General features: G+C 43.8%; 2 protein-coding genes across 5 annotated transcripts in view; one reads left to right on the forward strand and one right to left on the reverse strand.

Annotated features, from left to right (window-relative positions):
- Positions 1–6,057, reverse strand: part of MIER1 (MIER1 transcriptional regulator) — a 65,155-nt gene extending 59,098 nt beyond the window's left edge. For both annotated transcript variants that reach the window (XM_073357419.1, XM_073357417.1), the window contains exon 1: positions 5,657–6,057. The gene's annotated coding sequence lies outside the window, so the exon portion shown is untranslated. The remainder of the gene's footprint in view (positions 1–5,656) is intronic.
- A 486-nt stretch (positions 6,058–6,543) lies between these two features.
- The window catches only part of DNAI4 (dynein axonemal intermediate chain 4), a 31,681-nt gene continuing 23,414 nt past the window's right edge, over positions 6,544–14,810 (forward strand). For 2 of the 3 annotated variants that reach the window (XM_073357407.1, XM_073357408.1), the window contains exons 1-5: positions 6,544–6,658; positions 7,381–7,570; positions 9,824–10,017; positions 11,749–11,858; positions 12,095–12,251. In XM_073357407.1, the coding sequence (XP_073213508.1) occupies positions 6,603–6,658; positions 7,381–7,570; positions 9,824–10,017; positions 11,749–11,858; positions 12,095–12,251 (707 nt within the window). In that variant the 5' untranslated portion in view covers positions 6,544–6,602. The remainder of the gene's footprint in view (positions 6,659–7,380; positions 7,571–9,823; positions 10,018–11,748; positions 11,859–12,094; positions 12,252–14,810) is intronic. The other variant, XR_012160452.1, reaches the window with a different exon arrangement.

The following is a 14,810-nucleotide window of genomic DNA, read 5'->3' on the forward strand; positions in this document are numbered from 1 at the left end:
CATATAGTTTCATGCAACCGAACAATTCCCTCCTCATTTCCCTCACCCCTGACAGGCTTTACTCACTATAGGTGGTGCTGTGAGTGGCACTATGCACAGTCACTGCGAAGCAGAAGTGTCATGAGCAAGTCTTGTTTAAAACTTATGAGGAACAAGGGAAGACAGTTATGAATTTTAATTTTTGATTTCTGTTATGACAATACTGACAATGGTAATGCTATGTTTTATTTGTAGGTATGGCCATTTTAGCCTTGAGCAGTTCCCCCTCTGAACCCATGTAATGCTTGAGCTAGATAAGGAGGAGAAAAAAAGAGGATTCTATGACATGTTCTGCGAAATCCTGCAAGCCACTGCTGCATCAGACCATGAACAGAGGGCTTGGAAGATGAATATTGCAGATTGTAGAGAGCGGGAAAGAGCTGACAGCAGAAAGGTCCAGGAGGCCTATCAGGAAAAGCAGAGGGAGATGCACTAGGACATAATCGGGCTTCTCTGTCAGCAAACACAGATGCTGCAACCTTTGTAGACCTATAGGTTCAACAATGCCAGGCTCGCCTCCCTTTGCAGTCCATGAAGAATTGTAGCAAAGAAGCTCCTTATATGCCCCCCCCCCTCCGCATTCCATGTGGCATCAGGGACCGCATCCCTAACCCTGCCATTCCATCCTGTGAGACAGTAAGGACAATCACAGCTTCACACAAACTGACCTGTGGGAGCCACAGTTGGTGTATGTGTAGCTAAAATGGACACGAATGTTCCTTCCTCTTTTTTATGCTCTCTCCTAAATTTATTAAGGTTTCAATGTACTTACTTCTAACTCTTTTGTTTGGAAAATAATTAATCTTTATTACTTTCCAACAGGTCTGTATAATGCCTGGTGGCAGTGAAAGCAGTGGTATCGTACACTGTGACACAACCCATAGGACCAGTGACAAACACAGTATAATAATCTTAAATTTACAGCAAGCACCACAACATTAATAGGTGCATTGTCAGTGTTACATTCATAGATGTACAGCGAGAACATACAGTTCCAGACAGGCCCCCAAACTGCAGGGTCAGGTAGAGCACAGTAAACCACAACGTATTACTGTGCCTCACTGCTAAAGTGCTCTCTCAAAGCCTCCCTGAGCTGTATAGCTGCATGTTGAGCTCGTCAGAGAGCTCCTGTGTCTGGCTGTTCAGACTGAGCAGACAGCCATTCTCTCTCCAACTCAGCAGCAACTTTTCCCCCTGTGCTTCACAGATAATATGCAGGACACAGCAAGCAGCTATAACCATTGAGATGTTTATTCACAAGAATGGATCGCAGTGAAAAAAACTAACACCAGCGCCCCTTCAGTCTACCAAAAGCAACTGTCATTCTGCACCTGCTGAGTCAGTAGGTGAACTTTCTTTGATGCTGTCGAGGTGGCCGGTGTATGTCTTCATGAACCAGGGAAGTAAGGAGTAGGCCAAGTCCCCCAGTATGACTATTGGCATTTCAACCTCGCAGTGATAATCTGCCAGTTGGGAAATCTGCTTGTAGCTTTCTGAACAGTCCTGCATTCTTGTGTCATACATGTTCCCTGACCAGCCAGCATTGTTGGTGAAGCGACCCCCACGCATAACCATAGAAAAATAGCTCTCTCTGTTGATATACTCTGTGGGTGATCTGATGCAAAAACAGAGATATGTGCACCGTCTTTCGCTCCATCTCATTTTGGGAACCCTCCATTATGTCCTGCACATTGCCGAGAGTCTCAGTGCTGTGTAGCAGGAGACAATTAATGGCCCTGCAGACTTGCATGACAACAGCCCCCACAGTAGATTTTCCAATTCCAAACTGATTTCCCACTGACTAGTAGCAATCCAACATGGGAAGTTTCCACAGTACGATTGCCACTTGCTTCTCCACTATCAGGGCAGCTCTTATTTTTGGTGTCCCTGCGCTGCAAGGCTGGGGTGAGCTTGGAACATAGACCCGGGAATGTGGCTTTGAACATCCGAAAGTTCTGCAGCTACTGCTCATCATCCCGAGCCTGCATTTGTTTCTTGGGCCCAGAAGTGGTGCTCCACCTTTTGCAGCTGCTCTGTGAGCACCACCAACAATCTTGAATCAGTTCTTGTTGTGGTTCTGCAAGGATCGTGCATCCTGTGCTTGCAGTGCTCATGACACCAGTGCAGCAGAGCTGTGCGGGCTCCATGCTTTGGTTAGAGATGGTGGACAGTGAAACTTCCTGTGCTGGTTTGTGGGATTTTCAAAACAGGTGCAAAAATTATGGGATGGAGATGGTATTATGTATGGGCTGGAGAAAATTGCATGATGGGAACTGGACCCTGCATTCCCAGTCACCACTGCACTATTCATTTCTACCCTGCCATGTGTTGCCAAAGCAGTGTTCTGGCGGTGGCAAGTTGCACACTGAGATACCACTACACTTTACATCGCACTCCTGGTGAGTATGTGCACCACTGACACAAAGAAGCAAGTACGCATGAGCATAAGCAATATACTAACTGCGACAGCTTTAGACTGACGTAACTTGTTTACAAAAGTTTGTAATGTAGACATGCCCCTACTCACAGGTTAACTTTACCTAGGTGAGTAGTCTCATCGAAGATGAAGCAAAGAGGTCCTCTAACAACCTGTGTTCACCATCTCCTGCTCTATGTAACAGTGTTGGATGGGATATAACTAGCAGAGGAAACCTCTAGATCCCACATTTGTCCAATCCCAATACGGCCTGTTTGCCCTGAAGTTTCTGAGAATATGGCTACATTGCAGCTGCTACAGTGGCACAGCTATGGTGATGCAGCTGTGCCACTGTAGCACCATACTGTAGACACTTCCTACATCAACAGAAGGGGTTTTCTGTGGATTTAATTAATCCGTCTCTCTTAGGCCTGGTTATATGAGGAAATTAGGTTGGTATGTCACTTGGGGTGTGAAAAATCTATACTCCTGAGTGACACAGTTAAACCAACCTAATCCCTGGTGTAGACAGTGCTAGGTTGACGGGAGAATTCTCCTGTCAATCTAGCTACCACCTTTCGGGGAGTGAAGTACCCACCCCAATGGAAGAACCTCTCCGGTTAGTGTAGGTAGTATCTTCCCTGAAGCTCTAACACAGCGCAGCTGCAGCAGTGCACTGTAGGGATTTATGTATAGACAAGACCTGAGAAGCAGTAGCTTGGTTGACAGAAAAATTCTTCCATTGACCTAGCAGAGTCTACACCAAGGGCTAGGTCAACCTAATTACAATGCTCAGAGTGCGGAATTTGTCACAGCCCTGAGTGACATAGCTAGGTTGATCTAATTGTTAAGTGTAGCTGAGGTCTAAGTAATAGTCATATCTTCCATTCAGGTCCACCTAGGCAGGCTTCAGCACTGTTCAATAGTGGGTATAATGTCACCACCAGAAGTAATGGTGGGCTGTCACACAAACTTTCTAAGTTAGAGCATATGTGCCACGGGTCCAAAAGGCTGGCATTAGGAATAATCTTAGAAAGGGGGACACTGTATTATGTACAGTACTTTGGAAAAGTCTGTCATTCTAATTTGCTGTTGCTGTCTACAGCCCTTATAAACAGGTAATAGGTAGATCATACAGCCTGTTTCCCCCTGAATTTATCTATGGTCAAAGGACACCATGTTTTCTACAAAAGCAAATAAATTTGTATTAACCACAAAGCCAAACCAAGGCATTTTGATTATCAACAGTACCTAGAGGCTCTGACCAAGACCAGGGCCCCATTGTGGTAGGCACTGTAAGAGATAGCAAGTGACAGTCCCTCCTCCCAAGGAGCTTACCAGCCTAAAGACTGGCAAAGTGTTGGAGAAAGGAAATGTTATTAGCCCTATTTACGGATGGTGCATAGAGCTTAAGTGACATGGGAAATTTGCGACAGCCAGGAATTAAACACAGGTCTAGTGCTTTAACCACAAGAGCATTCTTGACTATACAAGAATGGTCCAGTCCACACAAGAGATCCTCTTCCTGGACACTACAGTGCAAATAAACAATGGTCACATAAACACCACCCTATACCAGAAACCTACTGACCGCTATTCCTACCTACATGCCTCCAGCTTTCACCCTGACCACACCACACGATCCATTGTCTACAGCCAAGCTCTGCGATACAACTGCATTTGCTCCAACCCCTCAGACAGAGACAAAAACCTACAAGATCTCTTTCAAGCATTCTTACAACTACAATACCCACCTGTGAAGTGAAGGAACAGATTGATAGAGCCAGAAGAGTTCCCAGAAGTCACCTAATACAGGACAGGCCTAACAAAGAAAATAACAGAACGCCACTAGCCGTCACCTTCAGCCCCCAACTAAAACCCCTTCAACGCATTATTAAGGATCTACAACCTATCCTGAAGGATGACCCAACACTCTCACAAATCTTGGGAGACAGGCCAGTCCTTGCCTACAGACAGCCCCCCAACCTGAAGCGAATACTCACCAGCAACCACATACCACAGAACAGAACTACTAACCCAGGAACCTATCCTTGCAACAAAGCCCGTTGCCAACTGTACCCACATATCTATTCAGGGAACACCATCACAGGGCCTAATAACATCAGCCACACTATCAGAGGCTCGTTCACCTACACATCTACCAATGTGATATATGCCATCATGTGCCAGCAATGCCCCTCTGCCATGTACATTGGTCAAACTGGACAGTCTCTACGTAAAAGAATAAATGGACACAAATCAGATGTCAAGAATTATAACATTCATAAACCAGTTGGAGAACACTTCAATCTCTCTGGTCACACGATTACAGACATGAAAGTTGTGATATTACAACAGAAAAACTTCAAAACCAGGCTCCAGGGAGAGACTGTTGAATTGGAATTCATTTGCAAATTGGATACAATTAACTTAGGCTTGAATAGAGACTGGTAGTGGCTAAGCCATTATGCAAGATAACCTATTTCCCCTTGTTTTTTCCAACCCCCCTCCCCCCCCTTCCTCAGACGTTCTTGTTAAACCCTGGATTTGTGCTGGAAATGGCTCACCTTGATTATCATACACATTGTAAGGAGAGTGATCACTTTAGATAAGCTATTACCAGCAGGAGAGTGGGGTGCGGGGAGAGAAAACCTTTTGTAGTGGTAAACACCCATTTTTTCATGGTTTGTATGTATAAAAACATCTTCTGTATTTTCCACAGTATGCATCCGATGAAGTGAGCTGTAGCTCACCAAAGCTTATGCTCAGATAAATTGGTTAGTCTCTAAGGTGCCAGAAGTCCTCCTTTTCTTTTTGCGAATACAGACTAACAGGGCTGTTACTCTGAAACTTGACTATACATTGTATCCCGTTATCTAAAAGTCTCTCCACTACCTGTAACAATCCAAATTAATATCAAAAATAGCTAAACAGTGTAAGCTTTTAAATTTTGTAAATTTCCAATCTCGCCATGGCTCACATACACACACATTGTGTGTGTGTGTGTGTGTGTCAAAGGCACATTGAGATTGCACCAAAATTTTTGGGGGAAACCTGCATCCACCCTGTCCCTAGCTGAGACTTTTTTAGTCTGTGGTTTAGGTTTTGTTTACTTTTTAAGAGAAAAAATGTGTTATACAATATTTATAGCCTATGATTATTACACTCAAACACCAATGCCACCAGTTTTTCAATACTCACATTTTAAATACTTTAAGAAGTTCTGTTACTCTCCTGGACTGTTTAACCACATGGATGCAATGTTGCTTTCCTGACAAAGGGAGAGAAGAACACAGACTTGCCCCACGTCCCCGTTAATTTGAAGGCAGTGTTTAACATCTCTCTCTCAAGAATTTTGGTGTTGTAATGAGAAAAGGGGGTGACAGGTCCCTGAACGGTCAGGGGAGGGCTCCTAGCATGCGTTTAGGTCGGCTGAAGGCAGACCGCAAGACCCTGAGAAAGAACAGGTAGGAGCTCCCAACCCCGAAGGCTTGTTGGAAGCTCAGGTGTAACGATGTCCCCTGGTGTGTGGGGGTCCTGATCCTCACTGGTTTTTGGGGGGTGAAGCTCCTCCTAGTCCCTGGTGTGTGGGGGTCCTGATCCTCACTGGTTTTTGGGGGGTGAAGCTCCTCCTAGTCCCTGGTGTGTGGGGGTCCTGATCCTCACTGGTTTTTGGGGGGTGAAGCTCCTCCTAGTCCCTGGTGTGTGGGGGTCCTGATCCTCACTGGTCTTGGGGGGTGAAGCTCCTCCTGGTCCCTGGTATGTGGGGGTCCGGACCTTGACTGTATTGTTTGGGGGGGAGCTCCTGGCTCTTGCTGTGCGGGTGTCCGGACCCTGACCGGTGTTGGGGGGGGGAGCGCCTGGCCCCCGCTGTGTGAGTGTGCGGGGCGCCTCTCTCTGACTGGTGTGGGGGAGCCGCGGGCTGCGGGCCACCGGCAGCAGAGGCCTCCCGCCATGCACAGCCGACCTCACCTCAGCGCCTACCCCCGGTTTCCGCCCCTCTCCGCCGGCCAATCGCCTGGGTGCAGGTTGGCAGGCGGTTGCCATGGTTACCGTGTAAACACGCTCCCTCTGGGCTATGCGGAGGAGTGCGCTGGGCCGCTTGGGACCGGAGCTGTACTGAGAGCCGCCCCCTCCCGCCAACACCATGTCCTCCTCCACCCGGGCCGGCAAGGGCAAGAAGCATAGCGTCGTCGTCAGCTTGTGAGTGCCCCGCCGCAGTGGGCTCAAGAGGACACGGGGCGGGCTGGGGGCCTGCCCTCTCCGCAAGCCCTGGCTGCTCAGGCAGCGCTCGGGCTAGCGGTTGTCTCTGCTAATCCTGCCAGGCTAGGCTCCATCCCAGTGCTTTCCATCTGCACTGAGCATGTGGGGTTTTGTTGGTTACTCTTGGTTACCATCGCCTTAGTTTACAAGATCTCTCTCCTATCTGATCGATGTGGCACGTTTCAAGTGCACCCATCCCAGGAGTCCCTAGCTACCAGTAAGCTTTCTTTGCACTTAGCATCTTCCACACAAGGAGCCCAGGGCATTTTAGAGCAATGAATGGACTAAGCCTCACTGTTGCCTTGTGAAGGAGGGAAATGGTAGTATCCTAATTTTACAGATAGAGAAACAAAAGCACAGAGATATGATTCACCAAACTCCAGCAGAAAATCTTTGATGGAGTTGAGAACTGTACCTATGTGGTCTGAATCCCAGTCCTACATTTTAATCCAAAGACAGTGCTTCTTGGTCCTTCATTTCCATACCAGTTGCCTTTCACCACACTTAGTCCCATAAATAGACTAGCATTTCTTCTGTTATTTTACAGTTAACATTTGCTTCTGTTTGTGAAGTTGATATTTTGTAGTGAGCTTTATACTGTTCATTATCTGCTAAATAGTCTATATAAATTTCTTAATCATATTTTGTTTGGGTTGAAATAGGACATCAAAGCTGGAGTTAAATATGAAGAGGGCATCTATTTCAGGAACTAGCAGCCAAAAACAAATGAGCTATGTTAGTGGTTTCAGCCCAAGCAGAGTTGGATCATTGAGTCGAAGAAGCATACTGATAGCTTCTGATGGCAAAACTATGGATAAGGGGTCTCTCATAGGGAGTAAGCATACCATTCAGGTAATTAATTTTGAAATATCAAATATTTCTAATTATGTTTGATTGTTAATCTTAAAAGTTGTCTGGAAAAAGGTTTGGGTGGAGTGCAAGGGGAAAAGAAGGCAGTGTGACAGGGTAACTCTGACTCTGAATGTGACAAGGCTAAGCTTTCTAGGAAAAGGGGAAGCCAGTGCAGATATTCCAGAAAGTGAGAAAACCATCTGGAAAGGATGATGATCAATGTTTAAAAAGTGACCCTCAAAGGAACAAAGTATCTGTGCCCTTTTTGCTTCTTTATGATATACTGAGGAAGGCTGAAATTTCCCCCCTCCTTTCTTTTCTAACTTACAAATAGAGTTTCTGCCTTGTCTTCCCTGTTTTTTTCTAGGTGACTCTTTGGAGGGTTTCTTGGAAGTCCGGAGAACTAGTGTAGGAGATTCCCTTGCTCTTAAGGATCAGGGTTGTTTAATCTTTTACAAAAGATCTTTTATCCCCAAAGGACAATCAGTCATATGTGTTAATCACTATTTAAAAAAAATTAATTTAAAATGAATTTCTTTCGCAGGTTCACAGGTTTCACTCTCTTGGCCCTGGGTACTTTTTATGTCATAAGATACCTAGTTCTCCTTGCCCATGGAATCTTGGGGAAAAACAGGGTAGATGACACCGCCATTTTTGCTAAAATACAAGCAGGATTTCCCCCCCTTAATCTTAGGCATTCATCCATCATAAAGAAAAAGGGAAATATTTCTTCTGCCACCTCTTATATAGCAAATATTGGCTACATCTAGCATATCTATACTTGCTTGCCTTGATTTGGTTGTAGGCTGTATACAAACAGCTACATGCTCAAGGAAAGCTTGATTCCAGATAAAATAGATGAATGATAACTTTTATAAATTCAGTATGTTGTATTTATATCCAACTAAGGTTTTGCATGCAAACCGGGAAAAATTGTGAATCTAGGCTAAAGCATATTACATACATGCATTTCTCTGTTAGTGCAGGGGTCTTCCATAGGCCCGATCCATTTCATTACCCCTGAATGTGTGATTAAGGCTGTGCATAGGACACTGTGCACTGGAATGACTTTTACCCTTAGAGAATGTCAGGTTCCAGTTGTGTTAATATGCCATCTTTCACAAACATTTAAGAATTGTTCTCCTACTTAAACAAACAAAAAGTGGAGAAAACTTTCTTTTGAGAGAACTTTTTTTTTTTCGATTTTGTAATAATAATGCTTTGAATTACTATAGAGCTTTTATTCAGTATTGTCAAGGCACTTTACAAATTGTAATTGCCTCACAGCTCTCAACGTGGGGAGGTATTATCTCCATTTTATAAATGGGATACTAGGGTAGGGAGATTTAAGTGACTTACAGGGGTACACAATAACTCCTTAAATAGCTAAGGAATACATATATTTATCGAGCAGTGAAATGTACTTTTTCCGTTACTTGCTTGTGTTGATTTGAAAAATCGGCCATTTAGATCAACAGTCTTCTTCTTAAGTTGAAAATAACCTGTGTTTAAATCCATGAGACATGTTGACAGGAACATTTGTATTGGTTTACCTGACATAGAGAAGAAATTACAATATAAAGTTTCAAGAAAATTCTGTTTAGAAACTTTACAATCGACTTACAGTATATTTTCTTGCAGAAAAAAGATTTTTTTGGGGGGAGGGACTAATACAATTTAGTAAAGCTGCATAATAATTTCATAATATTAGCGCTGTGAACCAGCTAGCCTCTGATTTATACCAGATTTTGCCAGAATTTAGGTTCCCTAGATTTCTTCATCATGAGGGTTATTATAAAGCAGCACAGCATGAAAAGTCAGCAGTGGTGATCAGGGAGGAGGTGTGCCCCAAGTAGCTGGTAGATGTAGTTTCTCAGCATATTCCTGAAACAGCCTCCACTGGCAGAGTTCCTAAGAAGCTCTTGGGAGAAACTAAAGATGTCCTCTCGTGGTTGAACCCCTTGAGGGAGAGTGGCAGTGAGAGGGTAGATGTTGTTTGCAATGTATGCTGGCATAGAGAGGTTCTGTTGCCCCTCCCTATGTTAACTACTACGGTGAATGTGCCTGTACCTTCTAACACTAATAAAGTTAAATGTTGCATAGCTGCATTTGTAGCTCAAACGTTTGTCTTTTTCACCAACAGAAGTTGTTCCAATAAGAGATATTACGTCACACACCTTGCATAGCTACATATCATTTTCATTTTTTGAGAGAACACAAGATAATTTTTATTATTGTTATTTAAATATTCAGGTTTTTGATGAGCAAGGGAAGGATGTAACACCCCGTCCACTCTATCGTCCAGAACCAAGTGCTTCGCTACACAGACAAAGCAAAATCTTATCAACCCAGGATTTCTCTGGGGCTACTGGATCTGATTTTCTGTCTTCCTTATCCATGCATCAGACATCTGGAGTTAATGCTAGTTTAGTAGGTCCATTCTCAAGGTATGTTGTTGCATTCCTTGGGTCAAATCCTGGCCCATTCTATACAGGATTCCAGAATGGCGATTATGTAAGCTTCAGAAGTGCTAATACCAGGAATAATTGGAGCCCTGGGTTCCAGTCCCTGCTCAAATTATTTTAAGGCCCCTTCCATCTCCTTTCAGAGTAGCAGCCGTGTTAGTCTGTATTCACAAAAGAAAGGAGTACTTGTGGCACCTTAGAGACTAACAAATTTATTTGAGCATAAGCTTTTGTGAGCTACAGGTCACTTCATCGGATGCATTCAGTGGAAAATACAGTGGGGAGATTTATATACATTGAGAACATGAAACAATGGGTGTTACCATACACACTCTATGTTTCATGTTTTCTATGTATATAAATCTCCCCACTGTATTTTCCACTGAATGCATCCGATGAAGTGAGCTGTAGCTCACGAAAGTTTATGCTCAAATAAATTTGTTAGTCTCTAAGGTGCCACAAGTACTCCTTTTCTTTTCCATCTGCTTGGCATTTTCTGTCAGGTAACTTAGGTGGCTCCCTGCTCAGCATGCTGGCTTTTGTGGATCCCAGTCTTAGGCACCTAACTCTCCCTATATATTGTATAGGGAGCCTACGTGCTTAATTCAGGGCTGTGGGTTCCACTAAGCAGGAGGCGACCTAAAGTTAGGTGTTGCAATGCTGAGGCTCAGTCCGCTTTGTGTATCTAGCCCTCAGTTGCAATTGCAGTATTGCATGAACTTAAGTGTTTGCACTGTCATTTTTGTCATTTTAAATTTTGGGACTAATAACCAATATAATGGAATCCGTCTATAATTTCTAAGTCACACCTTCCTTAGCCTATTTTCCTACGCTGCATTATGCTCTTGTATATTTTGAGACACACACCTTTTGAGGAAAAGGAAGTATACTAAGAAAACTGTTATACACAAGTATGTTTTAAAAAAAACCTTCATCACAACCACTCCTTACACATAGATTCATTGTTTTTTCATTTTGACTTAACACAATGCGACCAGTGTATATGATTTTCAAGATGTTTTCTTATATATTTCAAAAGAAATGTCAAAGGATTGATAGTGAAAGGTGCTGAAGACTCACCTGACAGTGGTGGGATCATAGCAACACACAGCAGGTATCCAGCACCATTGCTCGCCTTTATGCCTTTTCTTAAAAAGGGGGAGGGGCATGGCTCCCTGGCCCCCTCCTGTTCCGGCACCCCTGCTCCACACTTCCCAGCCAGCCTGGCTGCTCTAACAGCACGATCAGCTGTGTGGCCTGGAGAGAGGATGAGGCTGGGGTTCAAGAGGTCAGGAATCTAGTCCCACTGCCCTTCTGTGTCACCGTAGGTGAGTTCCTTGGCTTCTCTGAGTTTCAGCATCCCCAGCTGTGAAATGGCAACAACACACCAGGCTTTGAGATCACTGCCTGATGTGTGCTGTGGTGAATGGATCCCAGATGTTATTAAATTCTTCCCCATCATCTTTTCAGTACCATAGGATACTCTCTCAGATGAAGTCTTAATTTATTAACTCTTTTAAACAAATTCATTATTGTCTTTCCAGTGTCTTTCTAGGATTTCTTTTGCAACACAAGCATTTGCTGTATGCACAACCACCATGTAGTGTGACTTGGCTATCCTACTACCAGTACTTTGTTATTTTTGTATTATTTTGAATATTGCCATATCTGGACTCTCACATTTTGTTTCTGTATATTTCTTTGTTATTAAAGGACATATGGAAGCAGCAGTATTTCTAAATCAACCACATCTACAACTGAGTCTATGGCAGATGAAATAGTAGAGCCTGGTTCCAGACGAGACACAGCTACTAGCTTATCTGGTAAAGAAAATGTGTTTCTGTAATTACAGAGATTCATACTGTTGGCTTTGAAGCATGATTCTGGGAGACACTGAAATTAGAAGGTAGAAGTTGAGGGGTGCTGAGCACCCCTTGAGGAGCTCAGTGCACCACAGTATGTGACTCCAAGTCAACAATATTATTTTTTACAATTAAGTTTTTCTCTTTTGATCTTAGAACAAAAAAAATATCCATTTTCACATTATATAATTTGACAGATGTACAGGTGAGGCGAGATGAGATAAAAGAACAACTGACAAAAGAAGACATTGATAAGAGAGTGGATATTTACCTCATGGAGACAGAAACTATCTGGCTATTGGACATGCCAACTGTCATGGTGTCCACTGAATCTGAAGATGCTGAAAAAGTGCAGTATGTATATTTACAATTTCACACACACTTCGGTATCCCGAGCCATAATGCACTCAATTTCCATTGACTTCAGAGAGTTGAAAGGGCTCATTGACTTACAGGATCAAGGTCTTTACTACCTATATTTCACAACATGACTTTTGTCTAAATGCCATACCGTACTCACTTCCATCTCTAAACATGACAAGCTAGTCTCCTTTAGGCTGTCTTGCTGACTGAATTTAGACCTTTCACCTACTCACGCAGGTAAAGCAGTTAGTGAAAAGTAGGGGTGAGTAGTATCCTAGTGACAACAAAACCCATTACTAAAATGAATGTTTTATTTTAAAAAAATCATTTCCCTTTACCCAAGTAAAAAGGCTTTCAAAAACAAATGTCAATCTTTAATTATTTACCATCAGTTAGAGCCCCATTATCATGCGAGGAATGGAAGAATATGGGCAGTTTTTATTGCTTAAAATGCATTTATTATGTAGCAGTGCTATGTAAATATAGGAAAAGCAGACTTTTAATTCAACCATTAAAGGGACACACTCAGATAAACATTATATGGTATTAGTAACACAGGAAACGATGTTTGTTTTCAAAGGAAAAAAAACCCACACCTGTAGAAAGAGGAGGATTTAGAGCCCCATCCTGCAAATACTTGCATTTAAGGCAATTATTCACTGTAGTAAATGCTGTGCTTGGTAGTACGTTTGTGGAGGATCAGGTTCTAGATAGCTAGAGAGCCTACAGGAGTTAGGTTTTGATACAGAAAAACTGTTCTGGGATTTCTGGTTTATTTACGGCAGTTCAGGTTTACTAAAAAAAAACACCTCCCTCTCCCCCAAGTTTGGCAAAAGACTCCGGATGTATGCTTTCCATGTAGCTTTTCAGTCAGTAATTCCTAAACAAATGTATAAACCAACAAACTAGATAGTCCTTACGTTTTCCTGGAGCTGCTGTCTCTGTCTCCCACTAAAGTAACCCAAACCCTTTTTAAAGTGTAGAGCCTAAATAGGCTCAGCTGCACCTATTTAGCTCCTACTTTGGCATTTTAGGCTAAATTCACAAAGGTACCAGACTTAAGTGCCTAAATCCAAATATAGGCACCTAAGTCCCAGTTTTAGTCTCCCCTGTGATTTACAAACACCAGCCGTTCCCTGTAGGTGCCTAAACAAACTTGGCACCTACATTTTCAGAGTAAACATTTCCTCTGCCTAAATGTCTGCCTCTGAGTATGTGCACTGTTGTCTCAGTGTAGGTGTCCAGGTGCTTATCTCCCACCTCAGCCCCAGAGTGATTCACAAACCAGGGAAGATAGGCTTACCTCTATTGCCTGCAGGACCCTACCTGGTAGGCATGCTCAGACACTGCCTGCTAGATTGGGTCCCATTCAAAGTCTGGTCAGAGGAGAAGCAGGTGGTGATAGTGCTACCCATCTTATATGTTTTAGCAACCCAATGATTAGAGCATGCACCTCTGATGTGGGAGACCTGGGTTCAACTCCCTCTCTGCCTGATGGGGGAGAAAGAATTTGAAGAGGGATCTCCCACCCTCAGGAGAGTGCTTTACCCTCTGAACTATGGGATATTCTAATGTGGGGGCTCCCTCAATCTCTCCAGTTGAAGCCAATCCACTGTGGATAAATAATCACAAGAGTTGAACCCAGCTCTCCCACAGCCCAGATGAGTGCTCTAACCACTGGGCTAAAAGTTACAACATGGGTGGTGGCAGCTCTATCACCTTCTCCTCCTCCTGCTGCCACCATTGTGTGTGGAGTTGGGTGCCTGCCTGAGTCATTCTCACAAGAAATACCTTAGGTGCCTAAGCCTCCTGACTCCAGGAGAGGGGTTCCTAGTTGTGAATCACTAGCAGAGCTAGGCGTCTAACACCAGGCACCTACCTCTCTGAGAGGTAGAGGTTCAGCAGGCACACCTCTTGGCGGTTCCCCTTGTAGTATGTTGTTTTTTGTGAATCACAATCTAAGACACCTATCTCTCCCCAATCATTTAATAAGGAACCTAAGTGCCTAACTCAGGCTCAGAAAATCACAGGAACAACACTGTGATTCACAAGGTGCCTAAAAGTCCCTTGTGAGTCTAGCCCTTCCTCCCTGGCATGTCTCTCTGAACCTTGGCTAGGAGTTAACCCCCAAAACCAGAGATTCCTGGGCTCTTCATTGGAACTCCACTGGGATGGAGTGTGCCAGGGCTCCCTCTTTGAGCTCTGAAAGCTTGTCACAATGTGTTTGCAGAATTAAGCCATAAGGGCTGGGATCCAGGCTCCCACACGACTTAGCCTGTGAGCAGCAGTTGGCATATTGAACAGCTTATTGCTGGTGGCCATCTGCTTCTGGTACAGGATACAGGGAGGAGGTAATACATCCTGGGTCCCTAGTGGGTCTCCATCCCACAACATAAGATCACACCACAGTGTGATCCAAGGAAAGAAGGACGGGAAGCAGCAGCGAATAATATGACTCTGATTTAGTATGTATGCACAGCATACATTGTAGGTTGATTGGGGGTAGAGGGTGACCAAACTGTTGGTAGATTCAGGCTTAGTATAATCCAC

Source organism: Lepidochelys kempii, chromosome 8 (genome assembly GCF_965140265.1).
Source record: "Lepidochelys kempii isolate rLepKem1 chromosome 8, rLepKem1.hap2, whole genome shotgun sequence".
Lineage (NCBI taxonomy): Eukaryota > Metazoa > Chordata > Testudines > Cheloniidae > Lepidochelys > Lepidochelys kempii.